Source organism: Lontra canadensis, unplaced genomic scaffold (genome assembly GCF_010015895.1).
Source record: "Lontra canadensis isolate GAN:19392208 unplaced genomic scaffold, GSC_riverotter_1.0 scaffold31, whole genome shotgun sequence".
NCBI lineage: Eukaryota > Metazoa > Chordata > Mammalia > Carnivora > Mustelidae > Lontra > Lontra canadensis.
Genome location: NW_022631025.1, coordinates 4,577,353 through 4,596,399, shown reverse-complemented (window position 1 = coordinate 4,596,399; position 19,047 = coordinate 4,577,353). Strand labels below are relative to the sequence as shown.

Genomic DNA, 19,047 nt, shown 5'->3' with positions numbered 1-19,047 from the left:
CTATTGGATACAAAGTAGCTATAGCCTATGAGAAAGAGACCAAGGGAACAGGAGGGGAAGAGTAAAGTAACCAGAGCCTACAGAGAGTAGAAGCAAAGATGCCCACGTACCTTCTACTTTTAATTCAAATACATCACTGTCAGATTCTGCCACTAGAATCCCCATGGTTCTGCCCCTAAAGATGCTGTTCTCTTCTCTAACCCCAAGCCAGGAAGGGCTCCATTCAATCCTCTTTCATTTGTCAGGTTTGATATTCTTAAGAGGTCTCACTTTGGGGCACCTGGGTAGCTCACTGAGTTAAGTGTCTGCCTTCAGCTCAGGTCCTGATCCTGGGGTCCTAGCATTGATCCCCATGGCCGGGCTCCCTGCTTAGTGGGGATTCTGCTTCTCCCTCTGCCCCTCACCTTGCTCATGCTCTCTCTCTCCCTGTCTCTCTGTCTCTCTCTCTCAAATAAATTTAAAAATCTTAAAAAAAAGAAAGAGTTCTCACTTTGACTAACAGGCTGAAGAACTCACATTGGCTTCTCTAAGGATATATACATATATATATCCTGATCATTTTGGGAGGGTCTAGTTGAAGATAGATGCCCATTATTACAAACATGAGGAGGAGCGATAGTAAGTAGAAGAACTTGGAGCTAGTCTATGGGAGTTCACTCAGTTTTCTCGTTTACTCAATATATGGCCTCCAGCAAATAGTCTACCCATAAATGCCTTGGTTTCCCTATTTATAAATGAGACTAATGAGGCACCTACCTTATAGGGTTCTTGTGAGAGTTAATTGAGTTCATACACATAAAGCACTTGGAACTGCCCTGACAATATTTAGACCTCTGTGAATGTTAGCCTATATTACTGTTTCCCCTCCAGCCAGGAATTACTACAGGTAGTAGCTGCTTATTCCATTCATTCTGTCTAATCCTCCTCCACACCAAACCAGTGTGATGGAATGTTCCACCGTACCCGACGTGGTCAGGAAAAGAGGCTGGAGTGCAATTAGTGGAGTGGCCGGCCTCTGGTTTAGGGTGAAGGACCAGATGTTTCTTCACTTTCCTCCACCTGTAAGAAGAGCGAGTGTGAACTGACCAAGTCTAGATGTGGTCCAGCCTGTGTCGCTTCCCTTCGCATACTCGATTCATCTTTTATTAGTCGCTGGACCGTAGAAGGTGCTGAGCCATATGGTCACCACTCATGTCTCTTGCTGCACATCCCAGCTTTATTTGCTAAGGAAAATACTCGGGTTATTGGCCAGGTGATGAGGAACCTTAGGAAAAATCTTCCTCAAACACGATTGGAGTAAAATACCCTTGGACATTATACCCTCAGAAAGTTCCTCAAAAGTTAAGTGACGTTTTCAACCAAATGAACTTCCCTATCTGATTTCCTGGAAAAGCCAGATATTCAAAGAAATTGCATGGCCGCGGTAGCCCAACGAGATGAGTAAATTCTCCCACTGAGTTCTTTCTCAGGTCTGAAAACTTACCTGCTGGTATAGGAACATGTTTGAAACTTGTGGGCAGGGACGCTTCTAAATATTTGCCCTCCTGCAAACTGCCCACTGCCCACTGCCCTCCCACAGCTAGGTCCTGAGTTGCTGCAAAAAATACAAGTTGGTGGCTTTGTAAGTGCCGTTAAGCCATATGACTAGCCCGGCTGTTTTTCCACAATATGTATTATTCCAATGGGACTTGTGTCTTCAGGTGTATATCCTTTGATCCAGAGATAACCGTTAGAGCAAATGTTCCCAAGGAAATACTCAAACAAGGGCCCAGAGCTCACTGGGTGGGGTCATTTATGGCACCATTTTTTTGTAATATCAACAATATGAGAAATAACCTAAGTGGCCATCAATAATGACAGCTCAAATACTGATGTACCTGACAACGAAATACTCACCAGTCTACAAAAAATCACGAGATCTATAATTACTGATATGGAAAGATGCTTACAATATCTTTGATGAGTGATAAAAGCACTTCAATGAACAACATCCTAATATAATGACATGTGTTAAAATTACATTCATATATATATATATGGCCAGAGAGCTATAGAAAATTATGTTCACCAAAATATTAGTGGTTATCTCAGGTATGGTTATTTGGGTAATCTTTACTATTTTTAATTAATTAATTATTTTTAAATATTTTATTTATTTGACAGAGAGAGAGATCACAAGTAGGCAGAGAGGCAAGCAGAGAGGGGGGGGGAGGAAGCAGGCTCCCCGCCAAGCAGAGAGCCCAATGTGGGGCTCGATCCCAGGACCCCAAGATCATGACCCGAGCCGAAGGCAGAGGCCCAACCCACTGAGCCACCCAGGTGCCCCAATCTTTACTAATTTTTAATTTAAAATATATTTTATAATGATACAGGGTGTCATTTTGGAATTAAAAAACAAAGCTTTCTATATTTTAATTCTGAGGGGGGAACATGAGCTAGGTTTTAATCATATTTTTACAAATATGATCTTGGGTTTACCACACCAATCAGGTAATAGCGTAAGAATAAATAACACTTATTGAGCACTTACTGTGTGCTAACAGGCCCTGTTCTAAGCGCTCTTCATGTATCAAACCATTTAATCTATACAGTATTCGACATTTTAGTTTTATCCTTATTTTACAGATAATGAAACAGGTACCAAGAGAGAAAATCATTTGTCCAAGCCCCCATGGCTGGCACAAGATGAAACAGATTGGGACAGGGTCTCTGATCGTGACTCCTGTGCTGCTCCAAGCCCAGTTCACCTGCCCTTTATCTGTAGGGAGGAGCAGAAGGTGCAGAGATGTGAGAAGGAGTAGGGCTCTGTCCTCTTCCCCTGTTGTTCGGAACCCTCTTCAGCCTCTCCCTGTTCACCTGTTCGCTTAACTCCTGTGGACTTCAGTTTCCTCTTTTGTAAAACAAGACTTTTAGACTTCCCAGCTTAAAATGACTGAGTCCCCTGTATACCATACATGGACTACTGGCTACTCCTATTGTAGCACTTACCCCTGCCCCCCACTGTTAACCACCAACACTCTATCTCAGGATGAGAGACAGGCTCCAGTGTCCAATACATATTGTAATGGCCACTGTTTTTGGTTCTCACCTTCCTTTCCTCCCTTTTACTCACTGTTCTTCATAAGGATAGGGGTGACCAAAGTAATCAACCCGTGATATTATCTAATGCTGAGCCATCAGTTAGGGTACGCTGGAGCCATCAAAATCACCTGATCAAAGTTTCCCCCAAAATGCCTATTTCTGCACCCCAACCATGGAGATTTTCAATCAGAAGGTCTGTGGTAGTACCCAGGCACCTCGAGGCTTTTAAAGTTCCCCAGGGGATTCTGATGTGCAGCCAGGTTTGGGAAAAACTGATCCGGGTCAGAGTCCTCAAAACATGAGTCAGCTGTCTTCTCCTGTCTCTGACTGCATTTGAAAAGATGAATCATCATTTCACTTTCTTTTCTTTTTTAACGAGTTGAAACCAAGAGTCAATATGAGAACTTCTTATTTCCTTTATCTGGCGTTGAATCCCCTCCTCTTCATCCAAGCACTGCCTCTTCTTTTAAAAATCTTAAGGGCAAAGGACGTCGGTCCAGGAATGAGGAGAAGATTCCCTCCTCCATTCAGTCTTGGGGCCATGTTGTAGCCCTAATGAGCAACGGTTAGGGAGTCCTTGGATGAAAGGGCTATATGATTTCTGATTTCTAAAAGAAATAGACGTTTGGTCTTTGGTCTCTGTTTCTGGCACAGAGCTCTGCAATCCCTTGGAATTTCCTAAGTGACAAGAGCTATGTTTTTGTTATGTCAGTGAAGTGACTTTCGGATGCACCTAAGTTTGGGCTGGTTGCCAGGAGAGCCAACCATGTGATTAGAGGCTTGAAATTTGGAGTCTTAACTCCCTGACCTCCTGGCAGGAGAGAGGTGTCAGAGGTTAAGTCAATCACCAATGGCCATTGATTTAAACAATCATGGCTACGGAATGAAGCCTCCATAAAAACCCAAAACGAGAGGGTTCAAAGTGCTTCCAGGTTGGGGAATCAGAAGTCTTCCACATGCCACTATGCTGGGCCCAAAGTCTACCAGGACAGGAGGGCCTTTGTTTGGGATCTCACCCTTTGTATCTCTTCATCGGGCTGTTGATTAGTATTTTTTTTAATGTCCTTTGTAATAAGTCAGCAATCTAGTGAGTAAACAGGTTTCCTGAGCTCTGTGAGCCTCTTCAGGAAATTAACCAAACTCCGAGAGGGGTCATGGGAACCTCCAATCAGTAACTGCTCCATCGGAAGTCTGGGTAGCAGCGTGGACTTGGACCTGGCACATGAAGTGGGGTCAGTCTTGTAGGACTGAGCCCTCAACCTATGGAATCTGATATCTTCTCTGGGTAGTTGGGTCAGAACTGATTTGAATTGTAAGATGCCCAGCTGGTGTCCAAGAGCTTCTTGGCTGGTATAGGAAAAACCCACCCCAACCACTTCAGGTTGGCTTTGGGGAACCTTCCTTCCTGAGTTACTGGGACCATACCTGCTGCATCTTAGAGCGGGCCTCAATGTCTGGGGCCAGCAGTCTTGCCTCCCTCTCTCCCCTCAGAGATGAGTCAGGACCAGGAAACAGGAGAAACATTCGGATCCATGTAGATTATTTAGGTCCTTAGCTTTACCTTATCCTTCTCCCCCAAACCACCACAGCTGAGGCCAGGCCTAGATCAGCATATAGCAGTGAGGGAATCTCAGGTTCCTCTGCTCCTCTGTGTAATTACAACTGTCTGATGTAACACTTGTGCAAAAATTCCAAAATATTTTGGAATTTCAAATTTCCAAAACTAATTCCAAGCCTAATCGTTTTGGAATTCCAGCAAAATTCCAGCAAACCTAATGCTGAAACCACAGGCCAGACAGCAGAAGGAACTAGAACAAGGACCAGAATTCTAGTCAGGGCTGCTATCTCTCTCCTCTGCTGCCTTCTTCCATTTCTCTCTGACGAGCTTCTGTGGGCTACAGGGCTGAAGCAGCCTCTACCTCCCGTGCGTCCTCCCGTCCCCCCGCCCATTGGGTGGAGAGTGAGCTTCATCGTATCTCAGTCCAGTTTCATAATTTGCAGCTCACTTGTGACTCAGTTCAGTTCCAGTTCTCTTAACAAGTTTTTGAGATATAATTCACTTACCATACAATTCACCCATTTAAAGTGCACCATTCAGTAGCTTTTTGTATATGGACAGAATTGTGCAGCAAACACCACCATCAATTTTAAAACATTCTTGTCATCCCAAAATGAAGCCCCATACTCTTTAGTAGTCCGACCTCCACATCCCCTCCTAGTCCCAGTCCTAGGGCACCCCTAACTATATTCTGTCTCTAGAGGTTGTCTATTATAGACATTTCATATCCATACAATTATACAGTATGTGATTTTTTTTTAAAAGATTTTACTTATTTATTTGACAGAGAGAGACACAGCGAAAGAGGGAACACAAGCAGGGGGAGAGGAAGAGGAAGAAACAGGCCTCCCACAGAGTAGGGAGCCCAATGTGGGGCTCGATCCCAGGACTCTGGGATCATGACCTGAGCTGAAGGCAGACGCTTTGCGCCTGAGCCACCCAGGCGCCCCAGTATGTGATCTTTTGAGATTGGCTTCTTTCTCTGAGCATGACATTGTCGAGGTTCATCCACACTCTAGACTGAATCAGTACTTCATTCACTTTTGAGACTGACTGCTGTTCCCCTGGGTGGGTACACCAGCGTGGACTTATCCATTCACCGGCTGCTGGACAGTTGAGTTTGCTCCACTTGCGGCTGTCATGACTAATGCTACTACAAACATTGGGGCACACATGTTTATATGGACATGTATTTCATTTTCTCTTGATTATATTCCTTTCTAGGAGAGGAGTGCTTGGTCATATAGTAACTCTAGGTTTAACTTTTAGGGAACTGCCAGAGCCCAGTCCCACTTGAAATTCCCATCTCATATCCCTTTCAGTCTTCCCCTTACTCCCAGGACAGGGTAAACATTGGTTCAGCTATCTTGCTGTGGGAGAGACAAATACCCCAGGCTGGGTGTGGTTCAGGCCAGTAAGTGTGGCCTCTGATACAGGCCTAGGACCCCAATGCCTGTGGCTTAGTTCCCTTCTGTGCCCCGTGAGGAAACAGAAGCCATGGAGTCTTTGATGGTCACTGAGGGCTCCAGGGCCTGAGATGAGGGGTGTCCCTATTTTCTTCATCCCTGAAAATGTCCCCACAGCCTTTCCCATCCCCAGGCATGGTGTACTTCAGGGAAACTTCCCCGCCCCTTCAGAAACTCCAAGCAAGAAGCAGGTGTCACATTTTATTAAGAGCACTCTCAAACCTCAGGATATCCAGCATCCCTTTCTTTCCCCCAAAGATGAGAGGGGAAGAGAACAGTCCACATTCCTTTCAGGTCCCCAGAATGTCCTCCTTGTCTCTGGAATCCGTATCTTGATCGTACATTAGAGAGGCTAGTAGACCAGGTCAGCCTCTGCCACTCTTCCACTCTCAGCCCTCGTTTCCTGGCCCTGGACCTCAGAGACCCCCCTTACTGAATCTGACCTTTGTGACTGCAGTAACTGTTCTCCACAAGAAGCTGTCTTCCAAGTGTTTCTCCCTATGCAGTCACCTGGAAGGAGATGGGCAGGAAGCGTACTTCGTCAGTAACTCACATCAACCTATTCAATTTAAAATAAACCTCCCTTTTATCTGAGTTGCTTTCAGGAATGAACCAAACCTTGACCTTTTTGCTTCTAAAAACAAACATCCATCTCTGTTGTTCTGGCCAGAACACCCTTCCCATCCGCACCCTCCCTTTCCTCAGGGGAAGGCTATGCCCTCCTTCACAGGCAGGGGCCCATGGGATCCAAGCCACGTGGGTCACTTCCGTAGGATCTCCAGAGGCTGACCTCCAGTCCCTGGGCTGATCATGGGTCGAGGAAGGGTGGTTTTCAGGATGGCCCCCAGGTGGTCTCCTCTCCCCTCTCTGCCTCCAGCTACCCATGACATTCTCCATTTTCAAGAGAGGGGGCTAGCCATCATTGCTAGTCATCACATTCCAGATAAGCCCGAGAATTTGGGTTCTCTGGGAGCAGAGAAGGAGCTGTCTTGCTGCTGTCCTTGGGGAAGGCGCTTAGACTTGTTCCAGATAAGCTGCTCCTTCCTCGCAGTTCTCACCCGTCTTGATCTTGGCTCATTTCCCCAAAACCCTGGCTGCACTTCTCTCTCATCTTAGGCTGTGTTCTCTTATTTTATTTATTTATTTTTCTCTATAATGTGAAGCCGGGTGGGAAGGATTGGACTTGTTTTTTGAATCTGCACTAGCTAATGCTGATTTCGCTCCTGCTGTTTGACAAGGACTCTTCCAGGGGCTTTCCATGAACATTTACATCACATCACATCACATCACATCACATCACATCACATCACATCACATCACATTACATACACTGCATTTGGAGGAAAATATCTGGGGAAGAAAGGATAGAAGTGACTTCTGCCTTGCATTCACAAGGTGATCCTGGTAAAGATGTACCATCTCTCTTTGCATCAGTTTTCCCTTCTACAAAACAGTTGGGTGGGGCCTTGTAGGCTGGTGGTGTACCCTGATGAGGTTATTGCTGTGCTGCTCATACTGCATTATTTATGACCTGGATCCTGATTTTCTATTACCAAGCATCAGTGCAACACGTAGTGGTCTGTATCCTACCCACCCCTGCACGTGCACACGCGCCTACACACACACAATTCAGCTATGCCTCCTCAGGATCTTTTATTATAAAGGGAACAGCACTGAATTAAATAAATTGGGAACAGACATAAGCTCTTGGCCAAATTCTTAAAATGTTTTCTTGTTGCTATTGTTTAGGAGTTGAACTGTCCTGTCCGTTACTGATTCTAAAGGATTATTTTTCTGTGTCTTTACAGAAGTCCTTTGTGTCCATGGCAAGTTACTTGGGAAATAAAGGTAAAAGAAGGCACCTTTAAAAAATCACCTGCAAGCACTGCACCCAGAAACACCACTCTTAACACTTTGGCGTCTATCCTGCTGGTGTTTTGTCGAAGCGTATGGATTTAGGAGGCAAGCAGATGTGCTGAGATTCCAGTTTGAGGTGTTTTGGGGTGCTGTTGTCAAAACACCCGAGCCTTCCCCCATCTGAGGCGAGTCTGTTTTCCTAAGCCTCAGTTGCGCAGAGAAGAGCTGGGAGCGAAGAAGTAGGCAGAGAGGGAGGGGCTTAGACCAGACAGAGGAAGGCATACCGTGGGAGTGAGGCCCTCTCTTCAAGACAAGCAGGAACGCCAGTGGGTGCTGTGGGGGTCCCGAAGACAGTAAACTTGAGAGCCACACAGGGGACACAGCCCACTCCTCAGACCATCAACTAGCTGGGGAAGAAGGTCGGGGAAGAGCAGACATCCGCCCTGCCACTGCCTACCTGGAGCTGAGGGTGGAGAAGCAGGTCCCCAGGGGAAGGCTGGCTTCCCACAGACACAGCCCCATCCTTGGGGTGGCAGCCAGTCCCATCTATAGCCAATACAAGTTTCTGTCCCTCTTGTTTGAGGGATACAGTTAAAAGAACAAGAGGAAAGGAGAATGCCACTTTTTCAGAAGAAAACCAATGAAAGGGAAGGCATGGAGAGAGGACAAGAAAACATTAAAGAAATATGGCTAAAAAAACGGGTCCTATCTGCGCTTCAGAGCCCTGTCCCTGCTCATCCCATCCTTATGAACCCGAGGGGACGGGGCGTAGGAACAGGGTTGGTCATCCAGACTTGGGTCCAAATTGGCCTTCTCTTGCACCTGCTTTGAGTCTTACTAGTGAAAAGCCTCACAATGTAGTGGGATCACAGTGGCCTAAGTTCAAATGCAACCATGCAACCTCGACTCTTTCTTCATATGTAAAATGGGCCTAATGGTGTCTAGACCACACGTTGCTCCAAGAAAGAAATGGAGTACCATAGTGGGTTAAATAGTGTTCCCCAAATATTTATGAGACCCTGGAGCCTCAGAATATGACCTTATTTGAAGTAGGGTATTTGCAGGTGTAATTAATTAAGAGGAGGTCATCCTGGATTAGGCTGGTGTCCTAAGAAGAGGAAAGGATGTTTGAAGATACACATAGAGAAGGTCATGTGAAGATGGAGACAGAGATTGGAGTGGTCAGCTACAAGCCCAGAATGCCAAGGCTTGCCAGAATCTGCCAGAAGCTAGGAAGAGGCAAGGGAGCATTCTTCCTTGAAGCCTTCACAGGGCATGTGGCCTGTTTTCACACGTCTGTCGCCTCCAGAAATGTGAGAGCTCTGGGAGCACAGTGTCCGTTGTTTGAAGCCCCCCCGTCTGTGATAACTCCTGACGACAGCACTGGGAAGCTCACAAAGGTACCTGTGTGAGGTTCCAGGCGCAGAGCGAGAACATGCTGGCGTTCTTTCCCACCCCCCTCCTACCCCTATGCTTGTACCTGCTTCCCCAGGGACATGGTTCAAGGAGTACCCGAGGGCCAAGAAGCCATGCTTAAAAGCAAAACCAAAACTTCTCAGGAGGCTGGGCTTCGGTCAGTTCCTCACAGCCAGTTTTGGTTTGAATTACCCTCATGTTACAAGGAAGCCTGAGCTGGATGGAGAGGATATCTTTTCCTCCCTTGCCTCAAGTACCTTAAGTGACGGTTTTTCATGACCCATCCTCGTACGTCCCTCTGCCAGCCAGAAGGAGTCCTGCCTTGGAGTTACTGCTTGTTGTAGTGCGCAAGGCATAACCTACATTTGCTTTGTTTTATTTTGTTTTGGCTGTTTGTTGGCTTCCAGGAGGGGATCTGATGCAAGGGCAACTGTTTGTTGTATTGTCCTTTGCGTCTTTCCCTGAGGAGAGGTACCAACTTCTGCTGCGAGTATCTAGGAGGCTGAGACTTTCTCTTATCTTGAGCCGGTGTTGCAGATGGTGATGAGGCCGCCACGGTTGGGTAAGTGCGGGCAGACTTTCACTCCACACCACTGCGGGCAGGAGGAAATTGGCCTTGGCAGATGTGCTCACAGACACCAACAAGCTCATTTCTGGCTGTCTCCAAAACAGTGGGATTTCTCCTCCTTGCTCGTCTACTTATTACTCGTGTAGGAAAGTTTTAGGAGATGAGGGTTTGTTTTTTTCTGCATGTAATAAATGCGCAGGGAAAAAGAAACGAACTATCTTGAGATTGTCTCTCAGCTTACGATTTGGGGAGGATCATTGGAACTTAAAAATTTGTGTCTTTTTTTACAATAGACATCTTTTGTGGTTATCCCTTTGGCAGGCAGTTGCCATTCCAGGTGAGCCAGTGTTTACAAGCTATGCTCTAAGAATAAGCTGTTTAAAACACAGAAGAGCAACAACAAAAATGCACCTACAATTAAATTAACTTGTGTTACTTAAAAAAAACAACAACATGATTTGATTAGAGCAAATTTAGCTAAATGAGAGAAACCTGCGGCCTCTGTTCTTCATTGCTCACTGCCTGGGTGCAGATAGTAGAAAAGAGGTGACTGTGGATTCTCATGGGAGAGGGTTGAAAGGAGCAGCTTGAGTGAAATTCCGTACAAATAAGGCCTTCTGACGCTGAACTCCCATGGTTCTGTGGAATGGAATCACAGATAGCCGTTGACAGAATGCACAGCAAGAATGCTCAGTGTCAGCAATAATCAGACATGGTCTCAGGAGTCAAACGCCAATTGCTTGGCTATTCTCCAAGCTCCCTTCCAAGCCCGAGAGTCGAGGAGTGGATGAACCATATTGCTCTGAGAGCAGAAGTGGTCTACGCCTGTTCACCACTTGAACTCTCACTACCAGCAGCTCTTCCTTACCTGCAGCTTCCAGGTGTCTTCTCCCATATTTCGCTTGTGTGGGAGCCTTTCCATTCAGCCAGAGCTCTTCCTGGGCAAGGACTGCACCTTTCAGGTTCTCTCAATCCCAAGTGCCTGGCACAGTGCATAGGTGACATGAGGGAATCTGAAAGTTTAGCCAGCCCCAGTCAGCTCAATGCCTTCCAGCCAGCCCTCTCTAACCCCTCTAAGGGCTTGTTCCCCTTCTCATTTTCCAGACCTCTGTTATCAACCCCTCTGCTGCTTAGAGTTTTCCTCCCTCGGCTCTGAGACACTATAGTGGGGGAAGCTTCTCATAGTCTTAGGACCATTTCTTCTTTGCCTTCTTCTCTTGTCTCCTATGCCCGCTCTCCTAATTTGGGGGCATTTGTCAGACTTCAGACCTTTTTCTCTAACCTGTGTTTTTATAGTCTCCCCATAAGAAAGTTGATTCATTCCCCAATGTCAATTAACATTTGCATATTGGAATAACTTTTTTATCTTTATCTCTATCACTGAATTGTGTCCCAAACTTTAGGATTTCATTTTTCTTGTATTGTTTCAATTCCTTCATGACTCAAAACCAATTCATTCCATAGAACCCAGCTCTAAAACCTGGCTCCTGATCTAATATTTTCTTCGTCTCACCCTTCTGCTGTGGCGTCGGTATGGTTTTAATGGTCAGGTCTCAAAATCACAGTCCACTTGTTGCTTCTCCTTCTTTCCTGAATGGATGATCACTTGTTAATTGCTTTGTCAATTGTTTTGTGAATTGCCTTGTAGTAAGTTTCTCCTTCCTCTGCCTTTCTTCCCTTTTCTGACCCTGAATCAGGGACTTTACCAAATATTTGGATTAATACCATGACCCTCGAATTGAATGACTGGCATTCCATTTCACTCCCTCAGTTCTATAAAAAAAAAAAAAAAAAGAAAAAAAGATTAAAAAAAAAAGAACCAAAAAACCCTACCAGCTTTAATCTATTTTAAATACTCCTTTTAGTAACTGTCACTATCTCTTCCTGGCAGCTCTACCTGGCATTAAGCCCTTGACATTTTCGGCTCAACCTGTATTTCCAGTGTAGATATGCTACTCCCAGTCCACCTCAACAAGCTCTGTGTGTGTGAACCTCTGAGATTATTTCTAACATTTCTTCAGGCCCTCAAGAGTAGCTCCAATTCTCCAAAGCCCATTCATCTTAGAAGTATCCTTCCACCAGTCAGCTTCCGTAGTTTGGGCATTTTCATGCAACACCTTTCACATCACTTCTTACCATTTTTCGTGTGTACAGAATTTTAGCTTTCTGACTATGACATCATGTCTTCAAGGGCAGGAACCCTTTCTTACTTGAACCCTTTTCTTGATTCCCCACTTTGATTTGAATTGATTCCCTAACTTGAAGACTTGCAAAAAGTGGGGGCATAGTGTTTGTTGGCTAAAGAGTTGAGATGCAATTTGAATTTAAGTTAAACATGAACTGAGGTTAAATAGACTCTTGTCTTCTAAGGCCTAGGTCAGAGACCACACTGTCAAAAGAAACAGCTTCCCTTGTGGCCGGGGGGAGAGCAAAGGCAGGGCAGCAATCTGAGCAGGACTTTTCACCAATCTAAAGAGTAGCTTTTGCTTCCTCTCTCTCTCAAGACTGAGAACTTGTGAGTGAGAGACCCTTCATGACTCTTCGTAGACGCACCAGAAAATGTTCTTGAATCTTTTATCGATGCTATTCTGTTCTGCTTTATACCACGATGACATCTCAACTGCTAGGGTGTGTTCATGGGCAACATTGTTAAGAATTCCCCAGAAATTAATTAAGAATTATCTGGAAGTAAAGAAATTCAGCTAAACTGATTATGTGATTGAAAACTGATTTTTTTCTGCTCATGTTCCAATGTACCCCTTTGAGGGTAGCGTGCCTGAGAACAGATAGCTACAATGAGCATCCGGTCTGAGGAAAGCTCCGGCCCAAGCCGCTCATACGTAAGGAATATACAATTAAGATAAAAACAAAAAGCCATGCAGCCCTGGACAGTAAGATACTTACATCCAGACCAAGGTGAATTTTAAAAGGCGAGACTGAAGAGGAGGCATGGTTGTTTGAACACATTCATTTCATCTCATGGTGAAAAGTCATCTCTATGCTCTTTTGGCCAAAGGAGAGCCTTACACATGGATGCTTTATAAATTATCCTTGAGTTACTTAATTTTGGCAATGTACTCTATAAGTTCTCCAAATAAACTCTTTCAGGCTTTGCCAGCATGAACAGAAAAGAATTCATACTTTCCTAATATTGACGGTTTCCAGAACCTGCTCTTTCAGAAAATGTCATTTTCCTAAAGCACCCAGAGGGCAAAGATCTCATTGAGATGGACTGGCCTTTTGAGAGAGATTGGTGAGGGGCTTGGGGTACCTATGGGAACATTCTTTGGGGAGACAACCTTGTAAATAATCCTACTAAAGAGATATTCTTTTAATCTCCCATCTCTTATGGAAGCACTTCCTTCAACATGCACCTTCGCTCAAGCAATTTTAAGGGCGCGGGTGATGTCCCCACCCCATTAGCAGCCCATTCCACTGTCAGTGACTTAAACTGATGAAAATTTCTTTCTTACTTGGGGCCAAAATTATTAACCAAATTAAGTTTTCTGTTTCTCCAATAGACAACGGAGTCAACTTGGGGGCCAGCAGTCTCAGAGTATGATACTAAATTGCCATGCATGCACTCATTCATCTGTCCATTCAGAGAACAGTCGTAATTGGTTATAAACAGTTATAAACACTCATGAAACACACTACACACACACACACGCACACACACATATACACGCAAACCCACACAAAGAAAAAGAAAATTGTTATAAGGACCTAACATAGTTTAAAGAACTCTTGTTCTAGCACAGAAGACAGATGTGTAATCAGTTACTATACCAGTGTGGAGGTAAGTGCTATTAACACTAGTTAATAGCAGATAACAATTAAGGCAAGAGGAACAGCTGAGAGCAGTTAGGAAAGGCTTATCTCCTTGTGTTGAAGGCAGAAGAACGTAAGGCCACTTAAGGAAATATTTATGACGCAGGACAGTTTCTTTGAGCTCAAGTAGAAATTGAGATAGAAAATAAGATTAGACAAGATAAAGTAAGATCAGATATGAGAGATTAGACTCAGAGCCCCTGTGAGGACCTAGTCATGGAGAGCACATGTATTATTTCTGTGACTGAGGCAGGAGGGACCAGATCACAAAGGGTTGTGTAGTCCACGCTAAGGCCTTATAAATAGTGGGAGCTATTGAAGTCTTTTCAGCAGGAGTGTCATAATCACATTTGGTAATTCCATGTTCAGGAGATTCTTCTGCCTACAGGTAAAGGACTCATTCATTCAGCCAGTATTATCGGAGTGCCAACGTCCTACCAGACACGGCTCTAGGGACTGAAGGATAGTAGTACGCGAAACAAAGATGTCAGTCCTTTTAGTGATTCTATTCTTACGTAAAATAGCAGCTGATAATCTAATATAAATGTAATCTAATATAAATGACTACATTATATGGTATGTTAGGTGGAATTGAGTGCCTTGGGAAAGAGGAGAGTTGGGCATGCTGGAGAGAGAGGCGCTTCTCCCGCAATCTGCACGAGGCAGTCTCACCAGAGAGAGCAAGGGAAGTCTCTGGATGTGGGGAGGTGCACCGTGGCAGCAAGGTCAGCCCTTGGACAGTGGATCTGAGGAAGAAGCCCACAGGCCTGGGAGCAGGCTTAGGGCCGTTTAGAGATTTCCAAAGTCCCAGGATCCCAGACTGCAATGGGTGGTGGGGTCAAGAGCTCCAGAGGACACTGTCAGTTCTGCAAATGCCTCACGCTGCAGGGAGAGGCATGGCCATTCTTGGGTCTTCTAAAGCATGGGGCGCAAGGCAAATGTCTCTCTTGCCTGGGCTACTAGACAGACTTAGGATTTTATTCTCAGTGAAATGTTGAGTCATCAAAGGATTTTGAGCAGGAAGCTCTGCTTCAATATAAGGAGGAATGACAAGAATTAAGGTGATAACAGTGGGGTTGTAAAAAGAAAAGGCATCATCCAGAAGTATCCCAACACAGAATTAACAGGACTGGGGGATGGACTGGATTTTCAAGATGAGAGATGTATACGTTTAAGATGACACACGCAAGATTCTGGCTTGAGGTGGCTGTTATTATTATTATTGGCTTTATAGGAAAAGGGGGTACAAAGAGTTTTAATAAAGCGCCCAGGGTCTTAAAGGCTCATAATTTCTAGACCCAGGATTTGAGCTCAAATGTGTCTGACTTTAGAGTATGAGATCTTAGCCATTGCACAGAAGATACTACCCCTAGAAGGTTGGAAAGTACCTTCCTAACAGTGTCTATCTCTCTCTTGGCCAAAGGAGACATTGTACAAGGAAAGTCCCCTCAGATGGGCAAAGAAGAGAGGGAAGTTACAGCCTGCAGGGTTGAGCCAGACATCCTTTGTTGCCAGAGCATGTTACACGCTCTTGTTTTGAGCTCCAGAAATAAGGATGCTGGGCAAGTGCAGCATTAGGATGATACCTTGTCTGGGTACATTTGCATTTCAGTAAGGAGCAGGGTCTTCAAGTCCAGCTAAGGTCCAGCATTTCCCTATGGAAAGCACTTGATGGGGCTCCCAGTTGATACCCACTGGTATGTCCCTCCCTAAAATGAGAACAAGACTACAGCCTACTGTGGACCTCACAGTCTCTTCTAGCTACTGCCTCATTGCTTGCTCCCATTATAACACTCTTCTCTGAAATGTTGCCTGTATTCTCCTGTCTCTGCACCCTTACCCTTATTTTCTCTCCACTTTACACAGGCTCTCATCTGCACAAATCCCCCGATGTCCTGCTTGGCAGGCTCACTCATGACCTCCACGCTGCTAATGGCAGCTCTCAGCGGCATTTGGCTCAACCGAGCACTCGCTCTTTATGGCACTGCCTTTTAAGCTCTTTCATTATAATTGAGGTATGGCAAGGCCAACAGATCAGGAGATAACTGCTATTGAAAAAAAAAGTTTGTTGTTCTCAGACCCAGAGAGAAGGAGGCATGCCACACTTTAGGGGCTACACAGGGAGGCATCAGGGTCAGACAGGAGGCAGAGCAGAAGGGGAAATGTGGCTAGAAGTCTTTATTGTGGTTTCCACAAGAAGGAGTGGGCAAGGCAGGGTAGGCAGGCTTCAATTGTCTAGTTTGAAATAGCTCATCAGGATTTGGAACAGAGGGGCTGTCCCTTGTTGTGTGGTACCTGGCCCTGGGGAGGTTAGGGCGGTAAAGGAGTGGGTTGAAGTTAGGGGTTCTCAGTTGCTTCATTTGCATTTGAAAGGCCTCCCCGGGGTGAGTTGTTTACTATCTCTAGGAACTGGCTAATCCTGGGAGGGGCAACCCTGCAGGATCAGCAAGCATCAGAATACAGAAAATAAAAGACTTGATTAATTTCCATTTTTGCCCTTTCCCTTGATCTTCTTTGCTAGTGCCGTCCCTCCCAGAGACACATTGGAATCCCCGACATCTCAATCCTTGGATGCTTTTTCTCTCGTGTGTCTCTTGTGGTGATGTCATGCAGCTCCCTGGCATTAAGTAACATGTAGCCATTGAGGACTCCCAAATTTCTCTCTACTCCAAACTCTAGACTATTATCCAACTGCTTACTAAACATCTTCATTTGAATGACTAGAGTCTCAAACCATGTACTGATTTCTGCTCCTTAATCTGTTTTTCTTCATCTTCTCCAGTTTAAAGTTAGCACTTTGCTTCTCCTAGAGCTTCAGCCTGAGGGGTAGCCCTACGGTCTTGCACACATTTAGTGGCCCGCGGAGCTGCTCTTAAGAAACATAGGCTGTGGACGCCATTTTGGTGCTCTCCCTCTGCCTTGCTTCCACTCAGCAGTATGATCCAGAAGAAAGATGATATGGTCATCTGGAACCCAGATTTTTGTGACCAACCCCAGAGAACACCTCCAGATTGCCTGGCCTTGGTAGCCAATAGGACTTACAGTTCCAGCCCACAGGACTGTATTATTTGCATATATCACAAGTTGCTGCCTAAGGATCTGACTTTCAACCAACCTGAATCTAGGCGCTAAGATCCTCCTCTTTGGGCTACTGACAGGTCTTGGCATATCCTCCACTGCTGGAAGCTATTAAAAATAAAATCGACTGCTTAGATAAGCACAAAGGTTTGCAGGACAACCAAGAACTGAGGCACGGTTGGAGATCAAGTTTCATTTCCTACATAAGATCAGTTCTTCAAGGCTGGGAGAGGGAGTTGTTTCATCTACTGTGTAGAAACACAGAGAGTCAGGCAAAATGAAGTAACTAAGGAATATATTCCAAAGTCTTCAATAAATAACGTTGGAAATATTGGACAGCCATACACAATAGAATGAAACTGGACCACTCTTTTACACCATGCACAGAAATTAATTCAAAATAAAGACTTGAATCTAAGACCTGAAACCAAAAACGTCCTAGAAGAAAACCTGGGTGAGGAGGTCCTTGACACTGGAGTTGGTGATGATTTTTTAATCTGACACCAACTAAAACCAAAAACAACAAAAGCAAAAATTAAACTAAAAAAATATCAAACTAAAAGCTTCTGCACAGCAAAGAAACCATCAATAAATTTAAGTCAACCTGCTGAATGGGAGAAATATTTGCAAATCATATATCAGATAAAGGGTTAATATTAGTCCAAAATACCTAAAGAACTCATAAAACTCAATAGTAACATGCACACACACACACACACACAGTCAAAATAAAAATGGGTAGAGGATCTGAATAGATATTTTTCAAAAAAAGACAAATAACCAACAGGTTCTTGAAAAGATGCTCAACATCAGTAATCATCAGGGAAATGCAAATCAAAACCACCATGAGTTATCACCTCACACTTGTTAGAATGGCTAGTATCAAAAAGATAAGAGATAACAAGTGTTGGTGAGGATGTGGAGAAATGGAAACCCCTATGCACACTGGATTCTAAGTTGGTACAGCCACTGTGGAAAATAGTGTGGAGGTTCCTAAAAAAATGATAAATAAAAAATAAAACTACCATATGATCCAACAATTCCACTTCTGGGTATTTATCTGAAGAAAATGAAAATGCTAACACAAAAAGATATATGTACCCCATGTCTATTGCAGTATTATTGCAGTATTATTTACAATAGCCAAGATATGAATCAACCTGCGTGCATGTGTGTATGTGTGTGCACGTAATGGAATATTACTCAGCCAGAAAAAGAATGAAACTTTGCTATTTGCAACAACATGGATGGACCTCAAGAGTATTATTACACTAAGCGAAATAAGTCAGAGAAAGATGAATGCTGTATGGTTTCACTTATGTGTGGAATCTAAAACAAATAAACAAACCAAGCTCATAGATACAGAGAACAGATCGGTGGTTGCCAGAGGTAGGGGTTAAGGGGGTAGGAGAAATGGGTAAACTGTTTTTTTTTTTTCCTAGTTTTTAAAAAATTGGAAGAAAAAATAGGACTTCATAGAGAAAGGTTAATTGCATGCTTGGGCAGCAGAGACATGAAATCAGCTTAAGGCAACTTGTGCAGAAAGCAAACAAGCTTCCCAAGATTAATAGGAATGTGGGAAAAGCAAATAGAGGCTACCTTGAAGGGACTTCTAGTGGCTAAAATTATGGTGATTTAGACTATAAAAGAACAATTATTGGGGCACCTTGGTGGCTCAGTTGGTTAAATGACTGCCTTCTGCTTAGGTCATGATCTCAGGGTGCTGGGGTTGAGCCCGCTTCAGGTTCCTCGCTCAGCAGGGAGCCTGTTTCTCCCTCTCTCCCTACCTGATACTCTGCCAGCTTGTGCTCTCTGTCTGTGTCAAATAAATAAATAAACTCCTTTAAAAAAAGAACAATTATTATTTTTTTAAAAGTCCTCAAAATGGATCAGGGACCTAAATATAAGAACTAAAACTATAAAATACTCAGAAGAAAATATAGATGTAAATCTTTGTAACCTTGGATTTGGCGATGGTTTCTTAGATATGCCACCTAAAGCATAACCAATAAAAGAAAAAAATAGATAAATTGGGCTTCATCAGAATTAAATTAATTTGTGCTTTAAAATTAAATTAAAATATTTGTGCTTCAAAGAATGCTACCGAGGAACTGAAAAGACAATTTATAGAATGAGAGAACGTATTTGCACATTATGTATTTGATAAACACTTTGGCAGTTTCTCAAAAAGT

The 19,047-nt window shown here is 44.2% G+C and overlaps 1 protein-coding gene across 2 annotated transcripts in view; it reads left to right on the top strand.

The window, feature by feature from the left end:
• Positions 1-9,753: 9,753 nt before the first annotated feature.
• The window catches only part of PDCD1LG2 (programmed cell death 1 ligand 2), a 54,602-nt gene continuing 45,308 nt past the window's right edge, over positions 9,754-19,047 (top strand). For both annotated transcript variants that reach the window (XM_032866495.1, XM_032866494.1), the window contains exon 1: positions 9,754-9,940. In XM_032866495.1, the coding sequence (XP_032722386.1) occupies positions 9,916-9,940 (25 nt within the window). In that variant the 5' untranslated portion in view covers positions 9,754-9,915. The remainder of the gene's footprint in view (positions 9,941-19,047) is intronic.